Source organism: Rhinoraja longicauda, chromosome 3 (assembly GCF_053455715.1).
Source record: "Rhinoraja longicauda isolate Sanriku21f chromosome 3, sRhiLon1.1, whole genome shotgun sequence".
NCBI classification, from domain to species: Eukaryota; Metazoa; Chordata; class Chondrichthyes; order Rajiformes; family Arhynchobatidae; genus Rhinoraja; species Rhinoraja longicauda.
The window spans coordinates 56,619,041-56,631,839 of NC_135955.1; the positions used below are offsets into that span (position 1 = coordinate 56,619,041).

The 12,799-nt window shown below is 39.9% G+C and overlaps 1 protein-coding gene across 2 annotated transcripts in view; it reads left to right on the forward strand.

Annotated features, from left to right (window-relative positions):
* LOC144592021 (ubiquilin-1-like) overlaps window positions 1-12,037 on the forward strand; it is a 35,304-nt gene extending 23,267 nt beyond the window's left edge. Inside the window, exons 6-11 of one of the 2 annotated variants that reach the window (XM_078396191.1) lie at window positions 3,792-3,981; window positions 5,158-5,303; window positions 7,993-8,076; window positions 8,689-8,804; window positions 9,853-9,991; window positions 10,985-12,037. In XM_078396191.1, the coding sequence (XP_078252317.1) occupies window positions 3,792-3,981; window positions 5,158-5,303; window positions 7,993-8,076; window positions 8,689-8,804; window positions 9,853-9,991; window positions 10,985-11,143 (834 nt within the window). In that variant the 3' untranslated portion in view covers window positions 11,144-12,037. Of the gene's footprint in view, window positions 1-3,791; window positions 3,982-5,154; window positions 5,304-7,992; window positions 8,077-8,688; window positions 8,805-9,852; window positions 9,992-10,984 lie in introns of both variants that reach the window. The other variant, XM_078396190.1, reaches the window with a different exon arrangement.
* Window positions 12,038-12,799: the final 762 nt, after the last annotated feature.

Genomic DNA, 12,799 nt, shown 5'->3' on the forward strand with positions numbered 1-12,799 from the left:
GAATTAGTATTGCAACTCCTCTAGACTTGTGGGAAAAGGAGGAGTGATATGATTCAGCAATCCACTTAGCTTTAAGTCTATGTTGAGATTCCTTCTTGAGATGTGTTTCTTGAAGAAATATTATATCAGTTTTGATTAAATTTAGATGTGCCAAAACTTTACCTCTCTTAATTGGTTCATTGATTCCCTTGACATTCCAACTACAAAATGTTATTCCCTGACCCCCACTTGTCATATTAATGTCTTGCATATTGTTTCTAAGGTGGTCTATAACCGATCAGAAGGTACAACACACAGAACCTGACCCTGCTCCCGAACCTCAAATAGATGAATTTAAAATCATATACAACGCTCTTCCGAACACATCTCCTTGTATTTGTCTTATTTTCCCATTCTAACATTAAGTTACAAAAATATTTAAAAAGAGAAAAGTGATAGAGTTGGTTAATATAGGGTGAAAGAAAAGAAACTACCTCTACAATTAGTGTAGTTAGTGATAGCCACACTAACGTGGCTAGAATTCTAAAGACTTCCGTAGCCTTTGTAAAAAAAAAAAATTTCTAGCTCCGTGCGCAAAGAAAATAAAGGGTTATTTCTAACATTCATATATCTTCTTTGGGAGTAACAAACTTATTTACATACCCATACATACACACACACGATATACCCCTATATATATATATACATACCCGTATGTATGCATACATAAGCACATAACCTCTACATATCTCTACATATCATATTAATTTTTCCACTAAATCTATCATAAATTTAATTTTAAATTGAAAAGTAAAGAGAAAAACGGTCAAACTTTATTATGACTTAGGCTAATTTACCTCTTGCATATCTTCCTAAATAATATAATTGTGTAATTCATTTCTATGTTAATCGAAGACTATTGATTATTCATCATTGTTATCAATCATATACAGTATTAAATTTATATGATTTATGTTAATGTTAATAATTTTATTAATAATTTTTAGTGGTAATATAGATATTTAATAAATATTGGTTATTACATATATAGTTATATATGAGTATACAGATAATAATAATGATTAGTAAACAGAAAAAACAGAAAAGATCACGGTTTTCTCCAATGTCCTCCATCCATTTCGGTTTCCGGATCTCCTCAAAGCTCTTGAAAAAACTTTAAAGGTCTTTTTAGATCTGGCGGGACTCCTAAAGGGTAATGTAAATTCTTCAGTCTGTCATGTTTCCGACTTCTTTAGCGTATTCCATTGCTTTTTCATGGTCTGTAAAAAAGTGTACCTTGGACTTGTAGGAGACTCTTAGTCTTGCGGGATAAAGCAAGCTGTATCTCAGATCAGGTACCTTCTTCAAAATTCTCTTTGTCTCAATGAACTGCACTCTTTTCTTGTGAACTTCTACCGGATAATCGCGGTAAATACTGAATCTCGCACCTTCAAAAAGGAGCTGTCCGCCTCGAACCATTTTCCTCATTATATCATCCAATTCATGATCCAATTGCACCTTTACAATAATTTGTCTTGGGTGGGCATCATCCTGTATACGTTTTTGCTGCACTCTATGGGCTCGACCGAGTAAAGGTTTATGATCCAATTTTAAGGCTTTATGTAAAAGGTCTGCCACAAAATCCCGAGTACCCATTTCTTTCTCACCTCCTTCTTTCACCCCTACAATCCTTAGATTCTTACGTCTTTGCCGCCCCTCCAAATCGGTACATTTCTCATTTAATTTGATCACCATATCTGAGAGGCGTTGGTTTTCAGTAAGGAGTCGACTTGCCATTCCCTCATTTGACGTCGCCCATTTCTCCAGTTCGGTTAACGCTATTTGATGTTGACCAAGTTCATAATGAACGGGGTCCATCTCCGTTTTAACCTTCGTTTCCACCAAAACCAGCCTGGCTTCCAGTACTTCCATTTGCGCTTTGACCTCTTCCTCCCTCGTCCTCTTCCAACTTTCCAGCATGAGCTGAACGGTAGAAAGCATTTCTGTTTTAAATTCCGACCTAAAAGAGTCAAGTTTCTCACCAAAGGTTTTTAATTCGGCAGCAAGAAAAGTTTTAAAATCCTCCATTTCGGACTTTTTCATTCTCTTCGAAGGGTCTTCCTGGGCCCTCGTTGTAATTGAGGCCGAGGCCTCTAAAGGGCCTTCCTCTTCCATCTGCGGTTTTTTACCGGTTTTTTTTTGTGCCCCACGGGGGGGGGGGCTGCGTTGTAACGACATATCTTAAAGTCGCGCGCCTGATGACGTCACGCAGGCAGCCGTTCAGATTGCGATCGCTGCAGGTAAAACCCAAATTTCTCCCGTTTTTTTTTCCCTCGGCACGGAGCTAGTTGGCGCTGGACTCAAGCCTCCATAGCGCCACCGGAAGTCGGAATTTTAACTTTCTATATCACCTATTTTAGTGTCATCTACAAATTTACTAATCATGCCGTGTACAATCTCATCCAAATCATTGATATAGATGACAAACAGCAATGGAACCAGCACCAATCCCTAAGGCACACCACTGGTCACAGGCTTGCAGTCTGAAAAATAACCTCACACCACCCCCCGTTTCCTAGCATAACACCAATTATGTGTCCAGTTAGATAATTCTCCTTGGGTCCCATGTAATCTATCCTTACAGAGCAGCCTACTACGTGAATCCTTGTCTTTCCAAATGTATTGATATCTTATTAGTAGAATATTCACCAGTGACTTTCCTGCTACAGATATTTGGCATAGTAATCCATAGTTCCCAGGTTTTTCTTTGTAGCTCTTCTTAAACGGATTCATCATGAGCCATCCTCCAGTCTTCTGGCACCTCACTTCTTTTTAACAATGATTCGAATCTAGTTTGTTCCTTTTTCTGCAAACAACCCAGTCCATCCAACTGTAGCAAGTTCCTGTCTAATACCCTCAAAGTTGGCCTTGCACTGATTTTAAAACTTTAACTTGTGGGTCCACCCTATCCTTATCCATAACTATCTCCCCTTTGAGAATGTTCTGCAGCCGCTCAGAGATCCTGGACCCTGGCACCAGGGAGAGAAGAGTTCCATTAGCTGTCACAGAAGCTCCTGTCTGCTCTCCCCCCCCCCCCCCCCCAATAGTCTCCTATCACTAGAGTTGTGTCTGACTTCACCCTATCTTGCTGCATCTCAGAACCAAGCCTGATGCCACAGACCTGACTGTTGCTGCTGCTGCTTTCCTCAGAACAATCAATCCCTCTTTCTCTTCCCCCCCCCCCTCCAATAGTATCCAAAAGAGGATACTTGTCTTCAAGAGGAATGGTCACTAGAGATTTTTGCACCCTCTGCCTACTCTTTCCTGGTGGTCACCCATCTACTTTCTACCTGTACCTTGGAAGTTACCACCTCACACTAACTCCTATCTATGACATTTTCATTCTCCTGAACGATCCCGGGATCGTCCAGCTGCAGGCCAATTCTCCTTGCGTGGTCAGTCAGAAGCTGCAGCCGGATGCACTTTCCACCAGTGTAATCCATGGGTGTCATTTCCTTGAGATCTGCTGAAGAGCCTGTTTCCATGCCGTATCTCTAAACTCTAAGGCATCTTTGTATTATGTATTTTAAAGAATAGATTGGAATAGCAGAAACTTGCCAATCTGGCAAAAACTGGTTCTTGAGATCTTTAAAATGTTCACATTTTAACATTGATGGATCTGTACCTGAAAAGTTATATCTTTTAAGCATTGCTTGACTTATACATTTGGCATATGATGATCTATAGGTGATAAAAGATGAGTTTTTTGTAAAGAACAAATTATATACTAATGTGCTTTATCTTTACTGCAGTTTGGAGGCAATCCGTTTGCATCTTTGGTGAATAATCTTGATGCAGGCAATCAGCCATCTCGGAGGGAGAATCGAGACCCCTTGCCTAACCCTTGGGCCCCAACATCAGGTACACAGGTGCCTACAAGTACAACAACAAGTGGAAGTACCAATGAGTTCACAACGCCAGGTCTGGGAGCTGATTTGGGAGGTAAGACCTCTTTGGTCATTGAGCTTTGGAGAATATAAACATTACTTAATCCTCCTTATCTCATGGAATAAGGTAAACAAAAATCCATCTAATATAATGACAGAATTCAGTTTTTGGTAAAATGTTTTTGTTCAGATAAGAAAAACAGTAAACCTTTGTTATAATGGACTGGGGGAGAGATAGTGTCTGTTATTACTGATTGTCTGCTATAGTCAATTAAGGGGGGGATAAATATTGACTAGCTTAACCCAAGACCAGAAGGGAAGAAGTGCAGCGGCGGGGGGTGGGTTAAATCATGGGGAACTCACAGGCTGGGGAGCTGCAGAGCCCCCGGCCCCACACACGGTGTGCCAGGGGCTGGCCCAGTGCTTATGCTGCTCTCTCCGCTCCTGCAACCAGAAACACACCAGGTGGCACCAGCTCATTGGGTAACCTGGTGGAAGTAGGAGGGGGGGGCGGGGTGCAATGGGAGACTCGCTCTGTGACCAGGTGATCGAGGCACGTGTTGCCAGGGTAATACAGGTACAGTGGTGCGCAATGCGACTGCATCCAACACTCCGAGACCTCACTCTGTTGCAACCACTGAAACCCACGCCCAATGCAATGTTCTGCAAGAGTATTTCAAGGGGCTCTCTCCCTGCTGCTGCCTTTCTGTTTGCTAACGTTGCGTTGCGAGCCACCCACCAACAACCACCACCACAAACGGATGGATAACTGAAATCCATTATATAGAGGTCCATAATAATGAGGGTAGACTACTTGATTAGCATGAGCAGTGTCAAATTGGATAACACCTTTCCATTGTCTGTAATATTTTTGGTGCATCCCAAGTAGAGATGATGGCTCAAAATATAGTGTTGCTAAATTGACATTGACGTATCAAATATTGAAACATCTTTTGCGTTGTTACAGAATGAGAATGCAACAAGAGATGTTAAATAAAAACCTGGTATCTCTCTAAAAGAATTGTGATCGAATGTTGGCACTTCCAGCTACCTTTTCGGTACTCCCTAGCAGGGAGATATTTTCTTTTTCTTTTTGCTTTACCTTCCAACAACTTCTCCAGTAGAAGGGGAGTAGGAGATTGGTGCTTTGGGAAATCTACTGCAGTGTTCACCTCCAATTTGCTTTTGTGAAAATCCTGTTCTTATTTAAACGGTCACTTTCCCACAGCAGGATCTGGTATGTTCAACACACCGGGTATGCAAAGCCTATTGCAGCAGATCACAGAAAACCCGCAGCTAATGCAGAACATGCTGTCGGCGCCTTATATGAGGAGTATAATGCAGTCTCTGAGTCAGAACCCTGACCTTGCAGCACAGGTACAAACCCAAAATTTCATAATTTTGTTCAACTTAAATGTCAGTAATGAGTTTAAATATTTTGAAGGCAGAAAGTCTTAAAAAACCCTTTTCCTTAATGGACGATGAAAGCACCCTGTGAATTTTTTTTTTAAAGTGGAGGTGGATAGATGCAGATGAAAGATTACTAGGGGTTAAAATGTAGTGCAGAACTGAGGTTACAATCGAATCACCTGCGAGGAACCAAGTGGCTCCTAATTTATATGTTTGTACTGAAGGAATTCAGATATGGCATGTAATGCATGGGTGGTGTTAATTGGGAGGGATTAATGTTTAGTGATGTGTTGTGAAATATAATTGTTCACATCTTTTCAATCATCTTTGTGATCATTTCCCAATATTCTATAGATTCAGGATCAGTTCCTGTGGATTGGAGGGTAGCTAATGTCCCAATTTTTAAGAAAGGAGGGAGAGAGAAAACGGGAAATTATAGACCAGTTAGTCTTACATCAGTGGTGGGGAAGATGCTGGAGTCAATTATAAAAGACGAAATTGCGGAGCATTTGGATAGTAATAACAGGATCGTTCCGAGTCAGCATGGATTTACGAAGGGGAAATCATGCTTGACTAATCTTCTGGAATTCTTTGAGGATGTAACTAGGAAAATTGCCAGGGGAGAGCCTGTGGATGTGGTGTACCTTGACTTTCAGAAAGCCTTCGACAAGGTTCCACATAGGAGATGAGCAGGGCCGTTTTTACAGCATTATGGGCCCCCGGGCAAAGCAGTGTACTGGGGCCCCTACCGTTACTCTCCCCCACCCCCCTTTCCCTACCAGCCCCCCCCCCTGTCGTGCCAGCGAAAAGCACGATGGACTTAGGATGCTACATTGTTGCGAAAAGCACTTACAGATCGCTGTGAGAAGCACTTAGTGACCGAAAATGTTGCAAAAAAAGCACTTATTGAACCTACATTTTTAAAGTATTTATTTATTGCAAGTCACTTAACATACACAGATCAGCATGGGGCCCCTATGCTCGTAGGCCCCCGGGCAAGTGCCCATCAGGCCCATGCGTTAAGACGGCTCTGGAGATTAGTGGGCAAAATTAGAGCACATGGTATTGGAGGTAGGGTACTGACATGGATAGAAAATTGGTTGACAGACAGAAAGCAAAGAGTGGGGATAAATGTGTCCCTTTCAGAATGGCAGGCAGTAACTAGTGGGGTACCGTAAGGCTCGGTGCTGGGACCGCAGCTATTTACAATATATATTAATGACTTGGATGAAGGGATTAAAAGTACGATTAGCAAATTTGCAGATGATACAAAGCTGGGTGGTAGTGTGAACTGTGAGGAAGATGCTATGAGGTTGCAGGGTGACTTGGACAGGTTGTGTGAGTGGGCGGATGCATGGCAGATGCAGTTTAATGTGGATAAGTGTGAGGTTATCCACTTTGGTGGTAAGAATAGGAAGGCAGAGTATTATCTGAATGGTGTCAAGTTAGGAAAAGGGGATGAATAACGAGATCTGGGTGTCCTAGTGCATCAGTCACTGAAAGGAAGCATGCAGGTACAGCAGGCAGTGAAGAAAGCCAATGGAATGTTGGCCTTCATAACAAGAGGAGTTGAGTATAGGAGCAAAGAGGTCCTTCTGCAGTTGTACAGGGCCTTAATGAGACCGCACCTGGAGTACTGTGTGCAGTTTTGGTCTCCAAATTTGAGGAAGGATATTCTTGCTATTGAGGGCGTGCAGCGTAGGTTTACTAGGTTAATTCCCGGAATGGCGGGACTGTCATATGTTGAAAGACTGGAGCGACTAGGCTTGTACTTTACCCTGTCCAAAACTGTTACAACTGTTTCGTTTCGTTGGGTTGCTGCTGTCTAAATTACCTAAATTATTGCATCGTATGGGAGGCGCATTCCCAATCTCGTTGTACCCCTGGGTACAATGACAATAAAGATATATTGTATTGTATTGTATACACTGGAATTTAGAAGGACGAGAGGGGATCAAAACGCATAAGATTATTAGGGGGTTGGACATAGAGGCAGGAAACATGTTCCCAATGTTGGGGGAGTCCAGAACAAGGGGCCACAGTTTAAGAGTAAGGGGTAGGCCATTTAGAACGGAGATGAGGAAAAACGTTTTCAGTCAGAGTTGTGAATCTGTGGAATTTTCTGCCTCAGAAGGCAGTGGAGGCCAATTCTCTGAATGCATTCAAGAGAGAGCTAGATAGAGCTCTTGAGGATAGCGGAGTCAGGGGGTATGGGGAGAAGGCAGGAACGGGGTACTGATTGAGAATGATCAGCCATGATCACATTGAATGGCGGTGCTGCCTCGAAGGGCCGAATGGCCTACTCCTGCACCTATTGTCTATTGTCAATAGAGAAATGCATCTGATGTTACAAATTTTAATGTTATAAATGAAAAATGATTTTTATTATAAATACAAGCAAAGCAGGATTTTTTTTAAATCAAATGGGGGGGATGGTTATATAGTGATTTTTGCTATTATGGTTCTATTGTCATAGATGCATTAAAGACTTAAGTGACTGGAATAACATGACTATGTTATAAAATAACAAATATGTTGACCAAAACATATATACACAGAATATTTAATTTTTTAAATGAGTAAAGTATATTTTGAAATAAAAATACCAATATCAATTCTTTCAAAAAATAAACAATGTAAACTCTAAATATTTCAGATAATGCTGAACAATCCTTTGTTTGCGGGAAACCCTCAGCTGCAAGATCAAATGAGGCAGCAGATCCCAAACTTTCTGCAGCAGGTGAGTTTTGTTTTTCTACCCAATTAAAAGAATTGCTGCTTGAAAGAGAACCAGCAGAAGGGTTGAATTATGTTGAAATATTACATGAATTTTCCAGGATAAAAGCTATTGTGATAAGTCTATATTTAAGAACAGGAGCTACTCCAGTAATCTTCTCAATGTAAATTAAATCTGTTTGATACCTGCATTTTCAAAAATGTTTTTTATGTTTGTGGGCCACCTAACTTGCATCTCAGTAATTCCCATAAACACATTCATTGGACCTGCTTCCTTTATGCCAGTCTGCCCTTTACCATTGTGGGGATCTGTGACATCAATAAAATCCAATTTCTTCTTTGGGACTTTTTTCCTTTCAATTCTCCTTTTGTAATTTTTTTTCTGCGGTAAGGTGTCTCGGGAAATGGGGGTCCCAGTTTGTGGTGACTGAGATTTTATCGTTGGTTTATGATGGAATGCCACAAATCCAAGTTCTTGTGCCGAGAAGCTCAGCTGCTGAGTCCATGCTCATTCTTCCACCAGTATATTTCAGTGTTATTTTATTGTACTGTCTTCTCCAAAAGTACATGACCTGTCAGTGAATAAAACATAATGACCATTTTCCTGTCGTTCCAGATGCAGAACCCTGAAACATTGTCTGCCATGTCAAACCCAAGAGCAATGCAGGCTTTGTTACAGATTCAGCAGGGGCTGCAGACCTTGTCTACAGAGGCTCCAGGACTTCTACCGGGGTAAGTGTTTTATTCCAAAACTTGTTTTGTATACTGGTTCAAAAGAGTTCCAAAGACCCATGAGAGAGCACTGCCAACAGCTGACTAACCGTTGTTTTTCCTACTTTACCAATTGCTTCCAATCTTTTGCGACGTGAGCCCTTATTTTGTGCAATAACTTGGGTGGCATCTTTATCAAATGTGTTTTTTAAGATCCAAATAGAGGAAATGTAGAATTACTGACCAGTGATCAAGAAAATTCAATAATCCATCATAAAGGGTGTGTTAACAGTATTACAAAATTCATATTTTAATCCCTCTTAATACTCTGCTAGTAACATCGACAAAAATATTAGTTTTGTCAAATACTGTTATCCCTTTCATAAATCATGTTGATTCAGCCTGATCATGATATGAATTTTATGTATTGTTAACATGCCCTTGATGGCTTCCTGATCACTGGTCTTTAATTCTCCATTTCCTGTCTTCCTGTGTTCAGAAATAGCAATGTTACCCTTGCTGCTTTCCAATTAACTGAAATTGCTGCAGAATTTAGATTTTTGGAGAATCGCTACCAAAGCATTCAATGTTTCTGAAGTCTGCAATTCCTTGCGGTCTGGGATGGAGTTGTTCCCAAACCATGCCGTAAAGCATCCTGATAAAATGCTTTCTATGACATATCTGTAGAATTTGGAGAGGGTTGTTGGGGACATGCCGAACTTCCTTCTAAGGAAGTAGAGGCTCTTGGCCATTATTTGGATGTGGCTGATCCAGGAGCAATTGCTGGTGATATTTATTCCTAAGAAGTTGAGGCTTAAACTGTAACAAATATTTCTGCAATTTCATCAATGTGTAAATGATTTAGAAAACCTGAGTCCATATTCTCTTCATGAAGAACTTGATGGTAATTCCTGAAAATATTACCTTGAAGCTAACAAGCAATTCTAGACAAACTGCTTCTTGTGCAGCAGTTGAGAATTTAGCCAGTACTGCAAGGTGAGTGTAAATATTCTTCTGTTCATATTGTTGGCAATCTTTATGTTCAAATTTTTCATTTTCCTCTACCCAGATATGGCAATGGTACTGGAGGAATGGGCAGTGCCCCTCCCAGCACCAATGAAAATACAAGTGGAGCAGGGGGAACTGATGCTGGACAACAGTACTTTGTACAGCAGATGTTGCAGGCGTTGGCTGGAACAAACACACAGGTAGAAGCAACTCTATTAGATATTCTGATGCAATAAGATGAGCATAGAACAGCACAGCACAAGAACAGGCCCATCAGTCCATAACGTCTGTGCCAAATATGATGCCAAGACCTTCTCTTATCTACCTTTTGACCATAAAACACTAGAACACTGTAGAATGCTAGTCTCTGAGGGAGGGTTACTGTGGCCAGAGTGGAGTGTAAAATCCAGCCAATTTTGGGATAAATCATGCACAATATTTTAAACTACTATTTGATACCCAATAACACCTTCCCCAAACAGTCTCAAATAAAATGAAGGAGGGGCCAGTCAACATCTATGGAATGAAATAGACATGCAAGAGTTTAGGTTGGGACCCTTCTTTGTCTACTTCTCTCCAGATTCTGCCTGACCTGTTGCTCCAGCTCTTCCTCAGGTGATGGAATTTTGAGCAACAGTCTGTTTCTTCCCTAAAGAGTGATTTTGGCTGGATGTCTGCACCACCCACATGACACACGAAGGAAGCCGCCAAGCCATCTTTGGCAGTAGCTTCTAAAACAATGGTCTTTACCACCAATTAGGGCAAGGGCAGCAAGTGCATGAGATAACTGCAATGCAAAACTTATTTTGATTTGGAAATATTGCTGATTCTTCAGGGGCCAGGACAAAATCTATAACTTCTTAAAAGCACGTAAGAATAGCTTTACCACAAGAATTTGATTGATTCCAAGCAAAAAGCTTGCTAGCACTTCACAGAGCAGTTGGAGTTGCCATTGTGCAAGTCTTATAAGCAATGCCCTCTTTCTCAAAGAAAAATTGTGTACCTGCATATGTGCATATCCTTTGGGTTGAGGTTCGCTTACATCACTTGTAATTTTTTCATTTAAAAAGTCCATTAACATTCTTCGCTGTGATAATGGGAACTTGAAGAAAAAGGTTTTAATTTATTCTTGAAAGTGAACACCTGATAACTTTTTTTCTTTCTGTTTGTTTATACCTGTCACTGCTGAACAGACTTTGACTCCAAATCCTGAAGTTCAATTTCAGCCACAACTTGATCAGCTTAGTGCAATGGGATTTCTGAACCGTGAAGCTAACCTTCAAGCCCTAATAGCGACTGGTGGAGATGTCAACGCTGCCATTGAGAGGCTACTGGGTTCTCAACCATCTTAGCAACCTTTTTGCAGCTTGCAAAGAAATTGTAATTTATTTTTGATATAACAGCAGTTAAATCTTAAAAAAAAAACTCTTTCCAGCTTTACTTTTGAGATTGGGTTGTAGGAGACTTGAGATAATTAATGCTTTATTATAAGTGAATTCAGAGGCATTTGTACAGTGCATAAACTTTGATTTGATGGAAGATGTTGCATGCATAACTATTTTATTTGAGTTTGTAATTTTTAAGCAACCTTGTTCAGCATTTCACTTCACGTGAATCTTCTTTTGGTCTGCCCTGAAAATCTATTTAAATCTCAAGTTTTGCTGTTTAATCAGCAACCCTTGCGGTTTAACCAGTAATTCTTGAAAGCAATTTGTATAGGGCAAAGACTTGCAAGAGATGCATCAGAAGCTGATCAAGAGCTGCAATGTCTGACAACCAGTTGTGTATTGTGAACAGAGCATGCATTATGGCAAATAACATCCAAAATGTTAAATACAGATTACCACTGAATCTAATATTTATTACTTTGCTTTACATACAAATAATGTATAGAAATATAGTGCATTACATTATTTCACCAGAAAATATTCAGTAATCCTTCTAGTCTTGTTGAATGCAATTGCAGTGGTTTTGAGCTTCCTACTTCTGGATGTCTTCAAATCTTTGTGCAGCTTTAATGAGCACCTTAATCTAAACAGTGTGCTTTTGACTACAGCAGATTGGCTTTGGCCAGTAAAATTATTGCATACTGTATGTGCATTATAATTTGAGATGTCATTTCCTTTTAAAGTGTCATGTGATATTAATCTAATTTCTGAACTGCCTTGTACAAAATATTTAACCTGTCAATTTTTATTAGTAGTAATTAGTTATGCACATAGATCATTAAACCAATTAAAAATAAATTGTTGTCTTATTTTGAAAAAACATTTGTAGGAACTGCTGTTTTGTTTTTTCATTAGAAAGACTTACAAGGAAGTCTGGAACTATCACGTTCGCTCAAGCTGTGTTTATAATTGAGTTCATGGGATCTTTGGACGTTAAAGGAGTAGAAGTTTGTTACACCAGTCAAAGAGGATCACAACTGATCTTTGGACTCTAGTCCAAACATCTACATCTCAGCTCTGAAAACACTTAATCACTCAACACCCATAGAGAACGACAATGATTCACAACTCTTAATTCAATTCCAGGACAATTCCCTCACTACAGAAACATTTGCAGTATCTATAATCTGTTTAAAGCTGAGGAAATTGAACTATAGTTCCCTTAGTCAGCTCTGTCTCATCATGTAGATGTTTGGACTAGAGTCCAAAGATCAGTTGTACTCTTGAGTGCATAATTTTATAATTTGGATAATTGACAAATTACTGCCCTAATTTCCTATCCCAAACCTGAATCCCCGCATGGCAACTTGTGAACTCAGTGCAAATGGTTCCCATGTATCCACCAACCAATGAAATTTAAATTTGCAATGTAAAGCAGGAAGGAAAAATGCCAGTTTCATCTACACACTAATCTAAACACTGGAATTAAAGTTGGAACTATAAATAAAATTTAATTTACATAAGTGCCACTTATTCTAGCAAATTCTAGCTTTATGTTTTATACACAACATTAAAGCATTTTACAGAAACTGGTTAAATTTCACATCTTTGCATTAATTT